This window comes from Sinocyclocheilus rhinocerous, unplaced genomic scaffold (assembly GCF_001515625.1).
Source record: "Sinocyclocheilus rhinocerous isolate Xijiao unplaced genomic scaffold, SAMN03320098_v1.1 scaffold504, whole genome shotgun sequence".
NCBI lineage: Eukaryota > Metazoa > Chordata > Actinopteri > Cypriniformes > Cyprinidae > Sinocyclocheilus > Sinocyclocheilus rhinocerous.
In genome coordinates, this window is record NW_015645076.1 from 779,395 (window position 1) to 801,424 (window position 22,030).

General features: G+C 38.1%; 2 protein-coding genes across 2 annotated transcripts in view; both read right to left on the minus strand.

The window, feature by feature from the left end:
* LOC107705557 (beta-1,3-galactosyltransferase 1-like) overlaps positions 1 to 6,415 on the minus strand; it is a 10,582-nt gene extending 4,167 nt beyond the window's left edge. Inside the window, exon 1 of the mRNA XM_016508879.1 lies at positions 6,251 to 6,415. The gene's annotated coding sequence lies outside the window, so the exon portion shown is untranslated. The remainder of the gene's footprint in view (positions 1 to 6,250) is intronic.
* A 4,337-nt stretch (positions 6,416 to 10,752) lies between these two features.
* Positions 10,753 to 22,030, minus strand: part of LOC107705540 (xin actin-binding repeat-containing protein 2-like) — a 32,360-nt gene continuing 21,082 nt past the window's right edge. The window contains exons 8-10 of the mRNA XM_016508849.1: positions 11,721 to 20,817; positions 11,106 to 11,239; positions 10,753 to 10,837 (exon numbers count right to left, since the gene is read on the minus strand). Coding sequence (XP_016364335.1) covers positions 11,145 to 11,239; positions 11,721 to 20,817 — 9,192 coding nt within the window. The 3' untranslated portion in view covers positions 10,753 to 10,837; positions 11,106 to 11,144. The remainder of the gene's footprint in view (positions 10,838 to 11,105; positions 11,240 to 11,720; positions 20,818 to 22,030) is intronic.

Sequence of the window (22,030 nt, forward strand, 5' to 3'; positions counted from 1 at the left end):
TCAGAAGTGACGCACGCGGAGAGATCAAAACCAAACAACGGTCACTAATTAGAAGTACAAAAGTACGTCTTTTGAACCGAAGGAATGTAACACCCGCTGAGTACAACGATAGAACTTGAAAGATCAAAGACAATTTTTAATAGAACTCTGACTGGATTCATTTGAAAGAAGAAAGTCATATACACCTACACTGTAAAAAAATAAGTGTAATTTTAACTGTAAAATTTTGTAAAAACCTTTAAAGTAACGTGTGAAAAGGGGCGAATGTCAATAACTAAAATATTTTTTTAAATACTTGAATAACAATGGGGTACATCTTCAATGCAATGCAAGTCACTTTGGATAAAAAAAAATTACATATATTTTAACATATACTCTATAAAAAGTCAATAGACCCCTTTTAAAACAGCAGGTTTAAGTGATGCAAAAAGCAAAGATAAAGATAAATCATATCAGAACTTTTCCACCTTTTATGTAAAAATGACTAAGTAATGCCACTGTATATTAAAATATATAAAAATAGAAAAGTTATTTTAAATTGTAATAATATTTCAAAATATTACTGTTTTACTGTATTTTTGTTCAACTACATGCAGCCTTGGTGAAGAGACTTCTTGTACTGTTTATATACAGCATTTGTACTGTATAAGAACAGCATTTATTCAAAATAGAAACCCTTTGTTACAATATGTCTTTACTATCACTTTTGATCAATTTATCACTATAACCTTGCTAATAATAATAATAATATACATTAATAAAAAAATATTTTTATTAAATGCGGTTCTTTCTAACTTTCTTCATCAAAGAAACTTGGAAAAAAATGTATACAAACATATATACATACACCTTACATTGTTAACATGTTGATTAATAGGTGTATCAAATGTAGGTAGAAATAGAATAGCAGAGGACCCTAGGGGAGAGAGAGGGAGGAGGAGAGAGATAGAGAATGATGGGTTTTTCAGTCCTAAAAATAAGTTAAAGTTAAAGATAAACAAGAGTCTCCACTATACAAACATAATCTATTCTCTTATCTATCTTGATTCCCCTTCTTTGCATCAGATCAACACCAGCCTCCCTTTCCTTTCCTTTAAAATGTCAGATACATGCAAATACTGCAAATGCCACACTATGGAAGCTAAAGAACAACTTCTGGAGTGATACACATTACAGGCTGATTTAGCTAGCCTGTTTTTTCCCCCCTGGAATAAAAGTTTGTGTGTGTGTGTTTAATGGATGACCACACACGCACGCACACACACACACACACACACACACACACACACACACACACACATTGATTTAGCTAGCCTGTTTTTTCCCCCCTGGAATAAAAGTTTGTTTTCACACACACACTTTCACTCTTTTCAGTTTTGTCAGTCACAATCACATGTAATCTCCATCTTGATGCTCCAGTCTTTTGTTGGGTAATTATGTTTCCAAGGGATGGCACCATTTTGCTTTTCGGCATACAGCATCTGGCTTGAGCTCATTTCTATCTCCTTCACCCTTAAAGGGATAGTTCAGACAAATAAAAATTCTGTCATCATTTACTCACCCTAATGCCATTCCAAACCCATACAGTATAACTTTCTGGTTAACTTGCTGCCCAGTTTGTTAATGACTTCACTTAATCAACTGTTTCTTTCAACTACTTCTTCAAATACCTTCTCTATTTTTTCATGACTTTGAATATAGTTAAATTGTCTACTTTTATGATACGTTTATGGTACCTTTTTTGTCATTTTGGAGTTCAACCACCCAAATCCTAATTTTCTTTCATTAAAAGATATTATGGATGGAAAAGATTGGACAGGGTATTCGTAAAAAAATCTTTCATTTGTGTTCCATGGCAGAAAGAGCCATGGTGGTTGGAATCACATGATAAGAGTGAATGTTTCCAGAAATTCTCTCATTTTTGGGAGAACTGTCTCTTTAAGGCTGAAGGTGAGACAAACAGAAGAGATACACATTTTGTGATCATAGTTAAATATATTTTGGATATATTTTGTGGTCTTCACATACCCAATTGTTAATAACTAACTGGACATTGACATTCAGACACTTCATGTTATTGGCAAATTGGCATTATGTTTTAGACTCTGACAGACTCTGTAATATAAGTTGATTCACAACAGATTTATTCAGTCATAGACAGAAAGATGTGTGTGTGTGTGTGTGCATGTGTGTGGAAATACTATTATGGCACTTTCACTGACCATTACTGCCACTATAACTTTGTTTAGTTGTACTAAATGCACTGCAAAAATGTTTTCATCAGTATTTTTGTTTTGTTTTCCAGTAAATATACTGTATATCTAATCATATTACATCCTTAAAAAAATTAAAATGCTTGAGAAGAGAATATAATATGAATTGTTTTCAGAAAAATATATGAACACAGAAGTTTGTTTTCTTACTCCGCTGGCAAAAATATGATGAAAATTCGCCATTCGAGTGAAAAATAAACATTAAAACAACTCAGTCATGGTCAATATTGTCTAGCTCTCTTCTCTGTCTCTGACTGACTCAATCTGTAATGAATAAAAGTAAATAATGTCTGTGTCACGCTCCACTACTGTGAGGAGCACGGAGCAAGGAGACGAGGAGTTGAATTCAAACACAGAGACTTTAATCATATACGAGGAACCAGGAAATCACACGTAGCGGGAAGGAAGACATTCACAATACCGGACCAGGAAACATGGAAACACACATGGCTTAAATAATAAGGGAGCTAATGGGACACACCTGGGAGCAATAGAACTAAATGGGGAACACCTGGAAACACATTAAATAATCATAATAATGACAGGAACGGGAAGGACCAAATAAGGGCATAAACATAACACATGGGAAAACCAGGACATGGAACAAGTAGGGAGCAAAACACAAAACACGGAACAGAGTCTGACAGAGTCTAAACCATATTTCTCGGTTCAATGGCTGCATATTTGTCATGTGTATAATTGTGTTTGCTAACATAAGGCTTTCTGTGATTTACTGATCAATAAACAGATGGCTGGCACGGCTTCTCTCACTAATGATAAATCTTGAGGCAGTGTGTGTATGCATGATCCTTCCTAGCACTGGATTCAACAGTAATGACTGTTTTTTTTATCACTCTTTGTTCGCTCAAAATACCAAACAGCAAATATAAAATATGCAGCTGTTTCAAATCAACAAGATGCTCTTTCCAGGATTATTCAATTAAGTCGATTAGTTTGAATTGATTTGGCTAAGTGCCAGAGGATGTTTAATTGTAATGGAGGTGTACAGTCATGACATCAATTTGTAGGCCAAACCTGGAAGGTTAATTTGCCATGGATTCCCACAGGAATTTCCAGTGGGATTTTAGAATGGCTGTTGTCCATTTACAGTATGTATAAAATCAGGCTTGAGTATTCCACAGTCATAACTAAAATGTGAAATTGAATGCAGCTAACAAGCTGTTATATAAGGACTGCTACATATAGGGCTGGGCAAAAAATCGAAAGCGCTTTTCATGCGAATCTCGTCAGTAAAGCCGCTTCTGGTGATTAGTAGTAAATCTCCAGCACGTGCTTTCAGATGGAGCAGCATTTACTACACAGAGCCGTAGATCACTGACAAGCTGCACAAAATCGTGTTCAAAATCGCAGGCGATTCATTGCCGATTTTGAATTCGATTTTGTGTAGCTTGTCAGTACAGAACTACAAACAAAATTGATTATTAACATTATCTAATGTCTGTGGAAATAATTATGTCTGTACAACAACATATTTTGGGGTAATTCATAATGAAAAATTAATTGGAGTAACTACACTTATAGGAGATAAATGAATTCTTTTGAATTGTATTCTATTTTTAATTCTACTTCCTTAAAAACTGAATTACAACTTTTCATCTTTTTTTCACATCATTTCAAATTCAACTTAATTTCAGGAGATTAATTAGAATTTAAAAAGTATTCTTAATTCAGTTTCCAAATGGTGCACAATTCTGGTTCTTACACAACAAATAAAGCTATACCACACTAACAATCAGAGATGAATAAACTCCATCAATAGCTGCTGACACATTTACATGTTTATAGTTATCATGTTTAAAAAAGGACTTCTTATAATACAGGAGTCAAATACAAAGTGTATATTGGGGGTTTTGTGCCCTGTATGTTTAGCATATTGTATAGAAAATAACCCATTAGCCCCAAAGTCAATTAGTTTGAATCCCACATTTACATTTCCACAAAACTCAAGTTTAAAATGTTAAATCATTGATAAGTGATGAAACAGAAACAAAGACAAACGTTTTATGGTCAGAAATGGTTTCATTCTGTCTCAATAATAATTAATGTGTTTTACATTTATGGTAGCCTGTTGGGTTCTGTCTAATAACCACTTTGATATAAACCAGAACTGTTTCAACTGCACTTCAGAAATAAGATACTCTCCACTATTTAAATATTTATGTGGATAAGAAATGCTTAAACAAGAAAATGTGATTGGTATGCAAGTGGGTTTGTTCTCCCTCAGCTCTGAGAGAAGTTGCTATACTTACACAGAAATCACACACACACACTAATACAATGACATTATATTACCTGTGCTGCGGTAAACTCATTCCTTAGAATGAAAAAGTCAGGGCAAAGTAATATGAATGGGAATGTATACTTCTCACTTAACAATAACTATGAAATATCACTATACGAGAACAAAAACACACGGATAAACTATGCATATAAGTCAATAATGTGATGCGGTCAACATGGAGAAAGTGTAATTTTAAAGTAACACTCTCAATAATGCATGCATCACATCGTTCTATAAATGTGCAATCATACAAGACCTTAGGAGCTCAAACAGACATTCAGTTTATGCTATATCTGGGTGAGGCCCATGCGCTATTAAGGGTCATAATGGAAAAGTCAACGTTAAGGCATGATCTTGCATACCTTATGAAATGTCATATCATGTGATGGATCACACGGACACGAAAGCTTAAAATAGCTACAGTACAACTTTAAAGTATCCTCAAAAGTTTCCTGATTATGCAGGAGGGTGGAATTGCTAGCTAAGCAAAATTAATTCCCTAAAGAACATAATCAAAAGCATATCAACCATCCAAATCATGGCAAAAATACACGGTATTAAGAGGGTGCCAAAAGCCTCATGAAAAAATAATCTCTCTCCACTAGACAAAAAGTAACAGACTGACAGACGTCAGATCCATAGGAGAGCATTCTTTCAAACTGCATGACTCATAGCAGTACTGATATCAAAAAGCTCCAAATCAAGTACTTTGTGTCAAAATTGTCTTTACTATTACAATGACAATGTGTTGCCAGTGGGACCTAATTTTGTTGTAAAAACAGCTAAAACATTCTTTCTGGTTTGGAATGACATGAAGGTGAGTAAATGATGACAGAATTTCCAGTTTTGAGTGAACTATCCCTTTAAAGGGTCATCAAAAACCAAAACTTTTTTTTACAAGGTTAAATCATATGTTCATGTTGATGGAAAATGAAGCAAGACAATGAGTTTAAGGTTTAAAAACAATGTTAAGTGAACATGAAGAGAATGTGATACACTGGATTTAAACAAGTCAAACACGGCCTATAATAGTTGTCATTCATGAGAAGGTGTGGCCATTACCATTTAACAAGTCAAACAAAGATCCAGTCTAACCAAAAATGTAGTAATATTAGCTGATTAATAATTACTAGTATAACTGAAATAGGTACCAGCAACAACTGCAGGAGTAGGAAGTGTATAGTTTAGTGTATAGCCAGTTTTTACCAGTGACAATTGAATAGACACTTTCCGCTATAGGGACAGTGACTAGCAAAGGAATATGTAGGCTAGTATTTAATGAATTATTGCTACTAGTAACTAATGAATAGCTACTAGTAGAAAAATACTAGTCTCTTGAATTGCATGCCAATTATTTACATAACAATTAGGCTACGTTTTTAAAGAACAAATGTTAAAATTGCCCTAGTTAAACTTCATATAGGCTAGCAGTGTTTATGTTTTACAATAGGCTATTTACGAATGAAAGCGGATGTATGCTGGTCTCCTGGTAATAAATCCAAAATATCCGCAAAGAATGCTTTATGCATCGCTCCTTTTACCCCAAAACCCGAACATAACATCACACGACTCTTTGTAATGCTGCTCCTGTCACCTTAAAGAACAGGACGCTCTACAAACGCAGATGGTCGACATACGCGGTAATCTACAACGAGGCAATGCACTGCGAACATACCTTTTCCCGGTCAGATTATCTGCATTGGTGAAATCCTGCCAGTTTTCTTCAGAGCACAGTGCGAATGGACGACGTAGTGAACGAGCGGTCGAGTGGTTGCGAGGTGGTGCGCTGCAGTGGGTTATGGAGCGCTGTCCAATCAGCAGCCCGCCCGCAGAAGGCGAATCAGTGCTAGCCTACCCCTTGACCAACCTGCTCTCTCCACTTTCATACTGTCTGCAACCTCTCTCTACAAAGCACAGGCCAAGATTACGACTGCTTTTAATAAGGCAAGGTTGATAACTGAATTAATTTCACTGTAAACTGTAAAATAGGCTACCACATAAAAATATCGATAATTGATGTAGGCTACTTTAAATAAAAATATATAAGTTTCATAACTGTTATAACTATTAGATTGTAGCTTATATAAATGCATTAATTTGTAAAAATATAAAACTATCCTTATCTATATTAAGAATGCTAGTGATATTTTCGTAATTGGTCATTCACTAAGGCCCCTTTAAAAACCATTCTGACTAATTCTACGTTAGCAGCCCGCTCGATACTTTTCTAATGTTCCCAGAGAGCATACAAGCTGTATTTTTTCTACTAAAGAAGTACATGCTGTTGATTAAACTAGATGTCTCCACACATTCCCAAATGACCACAGTAGACAGGTATAAATAGCTAATTTATGTATTGATTCAGGTCAACATAGTCGTGTCGATAGTATAGCCTATAGTAAAGAGTTCACAATACCACAGTGTTGCTGTATGTTCAATTAATTGTGATCGATTGATTGATTGGTTTGTTTGCAGTGTTCGAATTGTGTCAAAGCTCTTGGGGGGTCCCCCTAACCAGCCCCACCCCCACCCCCTCACCCCTTACATAAAAATAAATAAATAAATAAAATAAAATAAAACTTTATATACATATGATTGATTTGTGAAGCCATTTTTTCTAGAAGTGTGTCAAATTCTTACATTTAATCAATAAAGTAAATTACAATAATAAGACATTTGGGCCTCTTACCAAACAAATAAAATCATTATCAACAAAATTCATGCAATGCAGAAAAAACACAGAAGCTGCATCTAAAGTGGCATTTAGATACACATACACACTGTTTAATGCAAGGCATGAATGCGTTAACCTGCAGTTACAAATGCATAAATAATGTTTTGATATTGTAATCTTAAAACATTGAATACTGATATTTAAAATGATTTAAAAAAAAAAATATAAAAAAGGAACTTTAAAATTGGAAATCATTTTATTATATTGAATCATGTGAAAGAACACACTCTAAATGAGCATACAGTCTAGCTAGTGTTTAAGCACTCATAACTCCTCTTATAATCAATGAAGCTGTCCATACACTGTATGATAAATGAATCTCTAACTTACATCGTACGTGCATCTGCACTTTGTTGTTTATGATGTGGGAATTCGCGAGTTTCAGTCTGAAAAAAAAAAACACAAAAAAACTCTGGAGTTTCAGCGAAGACTAGTTTGAACGCCTCTGATTGGCTACTGCATTCCTAAGCTCAACAAAATCGTGTGTGATTGGTTACAATGAGTAATGCTGTAAAAATAGAATATGATGTTAACATAAGCAGGTCTAAATTTAATACAGCAATCGAAACGTAATTTTAAGTATTAAAGTTTTATTGAAAAACCAGGGGACCCCCCAAGTATATTTTTTGGCCTTGATTCTGATCTGCATTCTCTGCAATTTTAAGTTTACAATGTTAGTGTGAGGGAGTAATTGCATTACTCATCACAAATGTATTGGAGTATACTGTACTTATTCAAAAATGTAGTCAAGTAGACAGTAAAAGTTGCTAACATCTTTGATACTCAGTAAAACTACAAAGTAGCCAAAAGATATTTAAGTACAATAACTAATTACATTTACTCAAACACTTTAAACCACTGAAACCTTGCAACAGTAACTAATGAGGGTTAATTATAAAGTGTTATCTTAAAAATTAGCTTCAGCATTTCATTTGATTGACTACTGGATTATGGGTTGGCTTTCAACTCATTTACAAATGAATTTTTGATAATGTTTTTTGGCTATACACTGTAAAAAATGATATGATGAAAAAGCCATGACAACTTATGTTTTTAAGTTACTTTAACTCATAAAAATAATTTAAGCAATTTCAACTTTTTTTTATAAGTTATACTAGATTCAACTTGATTGTTTAAGTCAGTTTAATGTTACTGAAATTCAAAGAGCCCAATTTAGTTCAGTGAACTTAACATTTTAAATTGTAGCTTATTGGCACTAACCGGCCAAATCTCTGAACATGGATTCATGCGCAGGAGTCAAATTTGTAAAGTCAAATGAACTTCAATAAAACAATTCAGCACTAGGCAAGATTTAAATTAGTGAGTTGAAATGACTTGTACTTTTAAGTTGATTTAACTTACAATTTTAAGGCAGCCACAAAACTTAGGTTTTTAAGTTGAAAGGGGTGAACTTTTTTTTTTACATGGATCATGTATTTCATATGAAAAATACAGAACATGATGCTGATGAAACACAAAAGATAATACTATAATCATTCCAGAAACATGTTTTTATTCATTGTCAATGCAGTAGCAGTATAATAGAAAATTCATTCTAACCACCTTAAGACAGACAATCTGTCGAGAATTCTATCAAACAAAAGCAGAAATCATAACCCCCTATGTATGTTCAATAAAGAAATTGACAGAATATCTGCAAACTTGCAGGCATTGTAAAACAGACAGGAAAAGATACATGAATTCTGAATTAAATGTTTACAGCAAAAACAAAAACAAAAGAAACACTATTATCATATTTCCCCAATTTATCTTGCACACCAGGTGCTTTAAATAAAGCTTTTTAAAAGATTCAGATTGTGGTTAAATGTGCTGTCTGCTGCAAGCTGAGTATAAAATACAATATGAGCATGCTAACATTCATCTCTCCATGAACAGAGCTTTGATACTGTTCTAAAGGATGTTAACAGAAGCTTTGATTGTGTATAAATGAGTGTATGGCAGATTAAATAGTGTTAATTATAATTTTTTCATCAGTCATCATCATAATATCGGTTCTGTTTAATTTGATCCTCTACGGACAAGAATTCATATTCATCCTGCCAGAGGCTGCTGGCTTCACTCAGCAGCCCAGCATCTTTGGTGTCATTTTTATTGAGCGGATTCTTCCTCATTTCCGCCTCAGTGTGTTGGCCCATCTCCCCTATTGATTCTATTCCAAAATCCAGAAGCTCATCCAACTGAGATGAAGCTGATTCCTTGCTATAAATGACATCCTTAAATTCAGGAAACAAATTAGAACTGTCATCAAAACCTGCAAATATGTCATCTAGGAAACGTGAGGCACTAAACTTTGGGTTGTCATCTGTCTCAGTGCAAACCAATGTTTTGGTAGTGGACTGTTCTTGTTCTGCCTCTTTCATGTCATGTGAGTTTTTGGCACGTGGTGAGACAGAGCTGTCTACTTGAAGTTGTTGGAAAATGTCAGAAACCCTCATCTCACTGTTGATTTCTTCTTTAAATGGATCCTGAGCAAGAAGTGGCCCCGAGGAGAAGTCCAGCAGCTCTGGTTCTTCTTTAATTTCATTAATTCCTGTCAAACTGGTCTTGTTGTCCAATATTAGGTTACTGTTGTTGTTATTATTATTGTTGTTTGCTTTGCCATTGGCTGTTTGGCCATTTGGTATTTCACAATCTATCACTGTCACTGTTACCTCTTCTCCCTCGTTTACTTCACTTTGCACTTTCTTTTCACTTTCCTTAGTACCATTTTCATCTGTGTTATTTGCATTGTCACTCTCCTCATCATTCTTAGATCCTTCTACAACTCCATTCTCCAACTCCTCCTCTTTTTGACCATTCATCTCACTTCCTTCTTTTGTCTCAGTTGCTTGAGTTGTCTCATTATTTCTCTGTTCTGTGGTCTGCTGGCTTTCGTTGGAGGGCTCAATGGCTTTGCCTGTTTCACTGGCATCCTCTCCCTCCTCAGCTGTTTCAGGTTTTGGTGTTGGCTGCTCTGTCTCTTGAGTTATTTTAGCATCTGTAGATGATTTTTCTGGCATATTTATGGGTGACATAAGCCCTCCACCATTTTCTATAGGGACATTTTCTGCTGAGTTTCCACTAGTAATTGCAGTTTGCCTCTTATTTACTGCTGGTTCATTATTTTCTTTACCCGAGAGTTCTGATTCAACTTGAGGGGGCCAGACAGGTTTGACTACCTTTACTTCATCATCCAAATTAAACAACTTTTTTGGGGAATCGCTGAGGGGTGGCCATACAACTGCCATTTTATTTGCTGGTTTAATGTCATCATTCATCTTTTCTTGAGTCATCCTCTCTGTGGTGTTGGGGTAATTTTCTTGTGGGCTGTGAGTTACATTAAAATTGACAGGAGGGTTGTTTTTCGTGTAAGTTGTCTCTGACGAGTTGTTCTGATTCTTTGTACTCCAAAGTTCTTTGTGGGGCCTTTCTCCAAACCCTTCATCATAGTTGCCTTTAGACTTGAAAAGTTGTTTGTAGTGTGGCTTGCAGTACATTCGTCCATGGAGAGAAGCATAATTTCCAAGACTGAAGTAGAGAGATACACACAAATATGATAAATCAGTCATACACAAATATCAGATTTGAATCTGTTAAAAACTAGATGGCTCTATAGTGTATTCTGTCATTACAGCAAGAACAGCTAACATACTCATAACTCCCCAATCAAATAAACTTCTGAACCTGCATGGAATCATGATACATATCAACTTTTCAAATTTTTCCTTCTTGTTCCACGCTGTAACACATTAAAATGTTGAAAACATCTTGGATTAGTGTCAAAAAAAGCATCTACCTTAGCTGGCTGCTGCAGTGGGCACATCTAAAACAGCTTTTATGGAAGTTTTGCTTGTTTGCTATGAGCGACTCCATGGGATACACCCTCTTCCGACATACCCGACACATTTCGGACTCTGGCACCCGTATTTTCTGTCAGAGAAAGAGACTAGCATCAGAAAATGCTTTTAAATCAGTCAGCACACATTCATACACAGACTTATTATACTTTAATGAGCAGAGGTTGGTGAGTTAAAAAATATTGAAAAGAAACAAGAAGCTGTTAGTATACTGTAGTTGTTAGAATGAAAACATTTAAGCACCACATGCATTTAGGGAGGTGCAATACAAATGCAAACATCACATCTGGACCTCACCACAGTCTCATTACATATAAAGGGTATTGCGTCAAATATTCAGTCAATAATCACAAAATAATAATAATATTCACTTTGACTATGATATCTAGTTTAGCAGCACTCCATTATGAACACAAACTAAAAGATCAAAATAAAAATACAGACAAAAGGAATGCCTAAAGCATCACTATTTGTCAAATGCAAACACACCATCACTGTTTTAGTCATCACTCTGCACTCTTGTTAACCTTTCCATGCTCGTCAGATAGGTTTACCGGTGACAACAGTCTGGTGCTGGTGGGAAACAGTCTGTGATCTGTGTTGCTCAGACACAGTGAAGCCCAGGTTTTTGAAGACATTTTCACTCTCTGCCCATGTCTGCTGGAAGTTCTTTAGTAACTCCTCTGCAGAGGCCTCTGGTGGAACATCCAGGACAGGAACATTCCCTCTTACTACATCTGCGTAAGTTGGTGGATCACCACGGGTTGTCACACTCCGAGACTGGGAGGTTGTTTCAGTCTTTGAGCCTATGACAGTGTTTCCAAACTCATCTACAGTGGAGAAGTGCTCATTTACAGATTTAGTTTGAGAAAATCCTTCAGGTGCTTCCTCTTGTTTTTCAGGATTCTTTCTCTCTTCCCTTAGGTACTGGTGGGCTTGCTCACCCATTTCAAAGACATTCTTGAGGGCTTTAATATCAAAGCTTGGTATGTCCTCCACCAAAGATGACTTCTTCTCGGGTTCAACATTTTCTGTATCACTTCCAAGTCTCTCAGTAATCACAATGGGCTCCTTTCGAGCATAAACTTTAGGCTGGGGTGACTCAAATTTGTTAACAAGCCTGGACAGGTCAACCCTGGGTAAGTCCTCTAACATTCTCTCATGGGCATTGATCGTTTCCGGGATCTCTGGCTCATTATCTTCTGTATCTGGTTCAATACGGTCTGGGATGTCAATAGGATCTTTGCGTACATATGTACGACAGACCTCTGCTTTCTGAGCCTCTTCAAAGAACTCACGCTTGTCTTTTACAGTCATCATGGAGTCTCCATGGATATCTGTGACATCTATCAGGGATGATTCCATCATGTGAGTCTCAACCATAATCTCTGAACAGCTGGATGAGCGAGACCCTTCCAAATCTGTTTGGGCCTTTATCATGTACTCTGGTAAAGGAATGGGTGGTGGAGTCATGCCTTGTGAGAGTTTGGCTGTGGTATCTCTTAGTTTAGCTAGCTTCTCAGAGCGACTCATTGTAGGAGAGGGTGTGGATTGGTTCGGACGTGTTGGTGTTTCAGACCAGCGAGATGGAGGTGTTGGTGTGGTGCCTGACCTGTAAGAGGGAGGGGGTGATGGTGTCACTCTCAAGGGAGAGTCTGTCCTCTTGGCGGACTCAATACAGATGAACGTAGGTGACGGTGTCCGCATTCTTAGCTCAGGTGGCATTTTAAGCTCTGTTATCTTTGATTCACTCTGGCACTCTGTCTTCTTCTCCTCCACTACTTTCTTCTGAGTCTCTATTTTTGCTGAGCCAATAGTAATCTTAGATATTTTCTGTGTGGCTCCACCTACTATTTTTTTCTCCTGTGATGACTCACTTTTTGCCATCTCTGAAACGGACAAATTTCCCTCTAAAAAATGTAGCTTAGCCAGGGCAAGGTTCTGCACATAGATTATGACCTCTCTCATTTTTTGCTTGTTGTACTGAGTACGGCTTAACTCAGCCTTCTCTTCAGAACCAACTAGCCAATCAGGAATGATACTCAGCATTGTCTGTAAAGACTTTGGATTCAGTTTTGCAGGAGCTCCTTCAAACTCCTTGATATAACTCAACAATTTTTTAATCTCTTCACATTTTTGTGCATAAGAACTTTCAGTTGTCATTGATGCACTCTTTTTAGATTCTGCTGCTTTTGTAATCTCTGTTTTGTTTTGCTCCTCTTTCTGCATTGACTGTTTTATGGCCTCCTCTCTGCTTGGAGGCCGCAGTGGAGGCTTTACCTGTTTCCTGATCTGGAATTTACTTTTTTGTTGAGTGCTCTGTTGTTGAACTGTGCTCTGAGTGACCATCCTCTCTTGATGAATCTGGACATGTTCCTCTCTCACTGCTTGATGGGACTGAATGACAGATGTCTGCCCTTGTCCTTTATGTACCTCTGTTGATATTGCTGGTTGTATTTGATGTATCTCAACTGATGGTCTTGGTGCCACAGGTGGTGGCTGCTTAACTGAGGTTTGTCTTTGCTTCTTCAACTGAACCTCCATTTTGATTTCTTGCTTGGTTTGTCTCATTTCCTCCTTTTTCTCAACTTTCACTTCAGCACTGGTGGATTTTTGGAGGCCCTCCTGACCCATGCATATTTGAGATACATAATTTTTTCCTGTTTCTGTCACTGTTTGCTCTGTGCCGATTGTTTGAACTGTGTCCTTTACCTCTTCTTGTTTCTCCGGCTTCTCTACCTTAGGCACCTTAAATGTTTTCACCTTAAAGCTAGGGGTCACTTTTGGGATCTTTGTGGTCTGAGAAGGAACCTTCTTGACTTCTTGAGCCACACAAGTCTCTATGCTCTTGATCTCTTCTGCTTGAACAGAAGCAGTGATCTGATTTTGAATGTTTTTTGTGGCCTGGAGGCTCTCTTGTTTTACAGATTGAGCTTTTGTTCTATCAACTTGCTCTGCAACAGAGAGTGGATGAACTGCATGGGCTGGATGGCTTTTAATTTCTAAGGCAGCAGTGGTAGATGCCTGCTTTTTATCTAATACAGTGCTAGAGGATTCTGTGGTTGTTTTCTTACCAACTTTTGGAAATGAAGGTTTACTTATCTGCAAATTTGCAGGTGGCTTTTGCTTTGGTGGAGTCTGTGGACATTTTGGAGAGGCAAGTTTTTCTGCTGTTTCTTTGGGAATCATGTCTGGCTTCTCTTTAGCCTCTGGTTCTTTAGATGTTTCTTGCTGTGTCTGAAAAGTAATTTGAGGCTGTATAGATTTCTGTGTGCTTGACTCTGCTTCAACCTTCATTTCACTGACATTAAACGGTTTAGTAGGTGGGGGTGAGGTGGGAGCAGATTCTCCCTGGTTCTTTTCAGCCTCCTCTCTTTGTTTGTGATATCTCTCCTCTGCAAGCATGAGTGGTGTTTTGAATTTACTTGCAGGTCTTGGTTTTTGAGCAGAAAGGTCGGGGGCAGGTGGAAGTTTCATTGGTGGAACAAATACCTTTTTAGGGCATGGTGGTTCCTCAGCTGCTGGTTGTAGCACAGGTATTGCTGATGAAATTTTGGTAATATGTGGAGCTGGAGGTTCAATCGTTTTAACCAATCCCTTTTGCTTGGTGATGTTCACTGTAGTTTCGGTAACTGTGGTTATGTTTGATGCAATAGTTTCACTCTGCTCTGCCACTGATGGGGGAGGTGGAGGTGGTGGAATAGGTGCAGTTTGTTTTTTCTGCCATTTAAATGTTTTGGGCTGTGGTTGCTTTGGAGGCTCATGTTTAGGCACCTTAAATAAAGTTCGGACTTTTGGCTTTTCAGGTTGGGCAACAGAGCTGAGTTCCTGTTGAGATGGAGGAGGAGGGAGGAAGTCTTGGGGTGGAGGAGGTGGTGGAAAGAATTCGGCGTCTGACTCCATTACAGGGGGTGGAGGTGGTGGAGGAGGAAGGTCACTGTCCTGTCTCATGACTAGAGGAGGGCGTGGTAAGAGGGCTGGCTGGACATCACTTTCTGCCACTGGTGAGGGAGGAGATGGCAAAGAGAGCTCTGATTCAGAGGGGGGTGGAGGAGAACTCGGAGGTGGTGGAAAGTGAATCTCTGGCTGTGGTTTCACTTTTTTTATCATTCCTTTGGGACTGAGATTGCGGTTCAGGCTCTTAACATTTTTTTCTGATTTCAAATTCTTGATGTTCTGCTTCTGGGTTACAGTGGTTTGTTCTGTTGTCACAGTCGTCTGAACCTGTTTGACTGTCTTTGTCTCCTCAGTTTGCTTCATGTTAATATTAGATTGTGATGCCTCCATTGATGCACTCGTTGCTGAAGACACAGCTGCAATTTCAGATTTCTTCCCACTTATCTGACCTCCAACATTCTTCTTCTTTATTAGCACTGTACTAGGTGTGTTCTGTTTTTGTTTGATATGTTGCTCATTGACATTTATCTTTTGAGAGCTTTGAGAGGACTCTTGTGAATGAGCAGCTGTTGTCATCTGTTTAGTAGTAGAATGATGCTCCTCAGAAGAAGTCTGACTTTCTGAAGATTTGATCTCAGATGTCTTTTGTGTGCTGCTCTGCTGCATGTTTCTTACTGGAGGTGGATTTGTTGGCTTTTCCTCCGTTTTAGCTCCAGTTGGGCATTCACGGGCTGCTTGTTGAGGGGGAACTGGATTCTTAATGAGAGCTTTAGCTTTCTTATGAGGATTCATTTTTGATTTGTGTTTTGATTGCTCTTTCTTCTTCATCAAGGATTTAATAGTGCCCAGAACATCTCCCTTAATCACCTCTTCTTTCTCAATTTGCACTTGCTCCTGCTCATAAAGTGATTTGATAGAGGATTTTATGTCACCCTCTGTGCTTGGCCTCCTCTGCATACGTGGGGATGAGGTTGGCTCCAGTAAGAGCTGAATTGTACCTTTCACATCGCCCTGTTCACTTACTTGGTGCTGGAACACCCTCTTTTCGGTTGAAGCCTCTTGAAGACTAAGGAGGGCAGTCTGAATGTCACCTTTAACAATCTCCTCTTTCTCAACCTCTTTCACCACCTGCTTTGCCTCCTCCAGGGATTTCAAGGTACCTCTAATATCCCCTGGGACCACATCTTCAATAATTACCTCAGTCTTTGCAGATGATGATTTTTCAAGAGATTCTAATGCACCCTTGATGTCACCAGGGACAATTTCAGGCTTTTCTATTTCTTTCAGTTGGTTTTGAGCCTCCTCAAGGGACCTAAGTGTTGTGCAGATATCTCCTTTGACTATCTCTTCTTTTTCTATGACAACACTTTGGTTTACAGCTTGTGCGAGAGAGTCAAGAGCGGCTCTCAAGTCTCCCGTTACTATCTCCACTTTCTGCATGTTATGCAGGGATAATACAGGTTCCATCATAAACACCTGTACTGTGTTATTTACATCACCAGGTACAATATCATCTTCAGTAACAGTTCGTCCTATTGTTTGCTGGTTCTTTCTTAAAATCATTTTCGTTTGTTCTACATCACCTCCAATAATCTTTTCTTTCACTTTTTCCTCAACAGTTTCATCAGTCCCCATCTGAAGTTGCCTGAGGTAGTCCATTGCCCCAGACTCAATACACGTAGAATAAAAACTGACATTTCCTCTTTCTGCTTCTCCCACAGTTATCTTAGAGGACGAGTCCTTTGCATCAGCACTACCCAGCAGCCTATGCAGTGTTCCACGAATATTTCCTCTAACTATATCCTCTTTCTCAACATTGCTCTCACTTTCTTTATTGAGGAGTGAGTATATGGTCATTTTCACATCTCCTTTCTCATCTTCTTGAATCAGAATGCCACGTTTGGAAGATCCTTCTTGCTTCAGCAAGTTATTAATTGCCTCTTGGAAATCTCCTCTGATAATTTGCTCTTTCTCAACATTATCTCTTTTATTCTGATTAAAGAGCTGTTGGACAGTTGAGCTGATATTTCCTCTTTCCTCCCTGTCTATGGTGATTGCCCTCTCTGTTGTCTCACGTCTGTTGAGCAGGTTCATCATAATGTTGTTCAGGTCTCCAAGTATTACCTCTTCTCTCTGGATCTCTGGAGTGTCCTGGTTTAGAAGTTTGTATTTAACCATTCTGACATCTCCAATCTCATCTGCCTCAATTAGAATACCTTGTGATTCAACCATTTTCTGAGTATACAGCTCTTCTAGGGTTGCCTTGATGCTCTTACCAATAATCTCTTTTCTCTCCACACTGCTGTCATTGAACTCGGTTAGGGGGGTGGTTTCAAACAACCATGTCGTTGTTTTCACATCGGCTTTTGGGATTTCTTCACGAGAAATTACAGTATCTGTTTCATCAACTTCCTTGATGCGATCAAGTGGTTCCTTTTCAAAGAGCCACACAGACTGCTTAACATCACCTTTTACCACTTCTTCGCGTGTCACCTTCTCCATCTCGTCATACTCCGTACCTTCACCACGGATCTTGTCAATAGTACGTGTTTCAAACATCCACATGGAGCTTCTCACGTTACCTCTCTGAATCTCACTGACACTAACGGTTTTCACATATTTCTTTGATAGGTCATCCATTTCAAAACGCTGTTTGTTTGTTTTCACATCCCCCGCTTGGATGTCTGCTACTGTTTTAACAGCAACTTTCATATCCTCTGCAATCTCATCTAGAGGCTGAGTTTCAAACCTCCACCTGGCTGTGCTGACATCTCCTTTTTGGATGTCTTCTTCAGTAACAGCTTTGATGACATACACCTCATCTGTGTCTCTTATTGAGTCAAGGGGCTTTGTCTCAAACAACCATCTTGCCCCAACCACATCTCCTCGCAGAATCTCTTCTTTTGTGACTGTAGTAACCTCATGATAGTGTCCTTCTTTGTCCCTGATAGCATACAGTGGTTGGGTCTCAAACATCATGGTGTAGTTTTTTACGTCCCCTTTCTCAATCTCCTTGTGTATGATGCTTTGGAGTTTGCTGATCTCAGAATCAGATGCCTCCTCCTGAATCTTATCTAATGAGTATGTCTCAAAAATGAAGCGACCTTTATCAACATTACCTCCCTGAATATCTGTTACTGTGCGTGTCTCCTTGAATTCTTCAGAATTTGCCCTGATGGAATCAATTTGTTGGTTTTCAAACATCCAGGTACAGTTCACCACATTTCCTTTCTGAATGTCCTCTGCTTGACAGCATTTGATTTTCTGCATGGTCTCCTCAGATGTAGATGTCATGATATCAGATGACTGATTCTCAAAGATGTACTTCATTCGTGATACATCTCCAGAGTGAATGTCAATCTCAGTGATTCGCTTATAGCCACCATGATCCTCGTCGTCAGTGATGTTTTCTAGGTTTTCAGTCTCAAATAGGAAACGCACTAGACGTACATCCTTACCTTTTACATCATTTTGCTTTACTGTGCAAGTTTTCAGGATTGTCTCAGACTCATCCTTGATGCTATCAAGAGTCTGAGTCTCAAAAAGCCATGTACAGGTTTTAACATCTCCTTTCTGGACGTCAGTGGTGTCCTCAGTCTTTGTCTCTACTTTCTCATACAAGACATCCATTGGCTGGGTTTCGAACAACCATCTGCATGTTTTAACGTCACCTCTTTGGATCTCAATGCTCTCATTTTTCTTGTTGTCCTCTTCCTCTAAGTTGAAGTATTTAATGCCGTCAAGTGGCTGGGTTTCAAAAAGCCATTTGGCAGTTTTGACATCCCCTGATTGGATTTCTTCTTTAGATATTCCTTTGACTATCTGGAACTTAGTGATGCTCTCATCAAACTGATCAATGGGACAAGTTTCAAACATCCACTTGCAGCTTCTCACATCTCCTTTTACAACTTCCTCTCTGCGCACGGTTTTAACTTCATGGTAGTGTCCTGAGCTGTCCTGTACAGCATACAAGGGTGTTGATTCAAATAATACTTTATTTGATTTCACTGAGCCACTGGTGACACCTTCCACTTGTATTTTTTGTGCATCTGTACATTTGCTCAGGTCCATGGTCTCAAATATTTCCTTGTAATTTGTGACATCACCCTTTTCAAGGTCCTCTAAATTAATAGTCCGTGTGATCTCTTTCTTCTCCTCTCTGATCTGCTCAAGAGGTTTGCTTTCAAACAACCACCTCTGGTGTCTCACATCACCTTTCTCTTCTTCTGAAGCTAGCACCTTTTGTAGCTTGCCAACTTCTGGTAACTCTTTCAGATTCTCCATTGGCACTGTTTCAAACAAATGCCTAGCAGAAGTAACATCACCACCTATAATGTCTTCTGGCTCCATTGGTCTTGCATTGGTATTATCTTTAAGTTTATCTATTGGCTGTGTTTCAAAGATATTGCAGTGTCTCCTCACATCTGCACCTAAGATCTCCTCCTTCTGAATCTTTGTGCTTTGCCATTCTTCATCCTTGATTTGATCGAGTGTCTTTGTCTCAAACAGCCATCTTCCTCTGTTCACCTCACCCTGGGAATTTTCCTCCATGGAGACCCCACAGATTAATTTGACTTTGCTTGGATCCTTGTTGATCAGGTCCAGAGGCTGAGTTTCAAAGAGCCAGCGTGATGTCCTGACATCACCTTTCTCGGTTTCTTCACGTCGCACCTTGGTAATCTCCAGCATCTCTCCAGAGTCACCGCGGATGACACACATGGGTTGTGTTTCGAACATCTTGGTTGTTTTCTTTACCTCACCCTTGACTTCTTCAAGCTCTGATTTCAGCTGCAGGAAGTGACTTTCATCGATAGTCTCAGTGTGTCCAAGTCTGTCCAGGTGCTGTGTTTCAAACAAGTACCTAGCAGTTTTCACATCACCCCTAGCAATGTCTTTAGTATACATCACCTGTGTCTCTTGCTCATCCTCTTGGTAAATTCTGTTGAGTGAGTCCAGCGGTTGTGTCTCAAACAGCCATGTTGCAGTCTGGACATCTCCCCTTGCTAGATCTAGTTTTCCACTGTGCTCTGCTGAGTCGTTTTTTTCTGTACCTAGAGCATCCATGGGCTGTGTTTCAAACATCCATGTAGTATACTTCACATCTTTTCCAGCGATGATTTCTTGTTGGGCTATGTTCTTTCCCTCATCCTCATCTGGTGTGCCATCTTTAATGGAATCTAGGGGCTTGTTCTCAAACATCCAGCGCATTGACTGCACCTCGCCTTTCAGGATCTCATCCCACTCCAAATACTCTCTCTCTGGACTTATGCACTTGCCAGGACTGGTACTTCCGCTGTTTTCAAAAACATAGCGTGCTTGCTGAATGTCTCTGCTCACCTCCTCATCACTGTCCACATAAGTTTGCTCTGTGTCAGTCACTTCAGTGAAGAAGTCATGCTCCAGGTTTTTACGCACTTCTGGGTGAATATGCTTGTAGAGACGCTTAAGTTCATAGAGGTTCCTCTGCTTAGAGTACTGCTCTTTATTGACAGCATATTTGGCTGAAGTTGGTGCATCTGTTGGCTTAGGGGAAGGACAACGTTCTGGGACTTGGGAAGTCATTTGAAACTGATGTGTGCCAGATACTGGTTGTGAGAAATGCTCCACGGCCTCATATTGTGAGGAAGCCACAGAGGAGGTAGAGGCCTCTTGCATTGTTTTAGTGACGGACATGGTCTCATAGCTACCTGTGGCAGTAGTCTTTGAAGAAACATTTACTGGGGCCCAAGGAAACTGGTTGTAATCAAGATCAATCTTTAGATGAAAAGACAAGCATAATCTTTTATCAATACATCATCTTGTGCATAAAATATATTCTACTTTTATTTTTATGTATAAGCAGAGAAAAGGAGTGACAGAAAGAAATATGCTTGAATAGAATAGTCGGTGTAGACAAAGTTGATTTATGCTCAATTACATATGGGTTACATATGGGTGTTTCTTCAAATATGGACACTTTTGACCCTGTGGACTTAAAACACATTTTTTACACTCTTATTAGATTTTTTTATTCATTTGCGAACAGTGGAGATATGCATCGCAGAAGAGTTCTGTTTTTTTTTACACCAAAGTGTAATTTCCACCACATCTCAAATTATTTATTGTTTGTAACATGATTCTGAAAATGACATTTTAAACATTTGTTTCATATCTTGCATTATGTCTTGTGCATTTTTTACATGATTTTAGCTTAATTTTCCACATTATGATTGATATTAAATGTATTCATACTTATATTTCTCATATTAAATTTCATAGTTGAGCACCTGGATATGGATGGAAGGCATTTTCTGCCAATTTTAAATAAATCAATTCAATTATAAAAATGAAAATGAAAACCAGATTAACAATTTAATTATAGAAAACTGCACGCAAAATATGTGCCAAAATGAAAAATGAAATGATTTAATTTTCATTTTAATTTTCTCTGTAACAAGGCATTGTCCCTGTCAAATTGAAAAAAAATGCAGTTGGTGATTTGACATTTCGTTTTCACTGCAATCTCGAGGCAAGACAAAATTCCTGTCAAATTGGCTGGTTTTCATAGATAAGCCCTGCTTGCATGGAAATTAGTATGTAAGCACAATTTTTCACCCCACAATTATTTCATATGGAATAACAAGGACATACTATTTAAAAACAAATCTTTATTCTATCATACTTGGTTCAATGAAGGTATTATTTTAGTAGGACAATTGGTTAATTCCCATGAATATTTGTTGTCATACACTTCAAAAATTTTGTCGACAGAAAAATTACATTTCATCAAAAAGTTTATGCCTCCAAGAGTATTAAATAGCCTATATAATTAGGAAATCTATTCCAAGGACTTTAGGAACTCTATTCTTCATAAACTCTATTAACCATTTAATTTTGAAAGTGTCTTTAAGTGTACTATAATCTAAGACCTCAAGCCCGCAAGGGGGCTCTTTAGGATTACAAATTACCTCCTTTTTTAAATAATGTG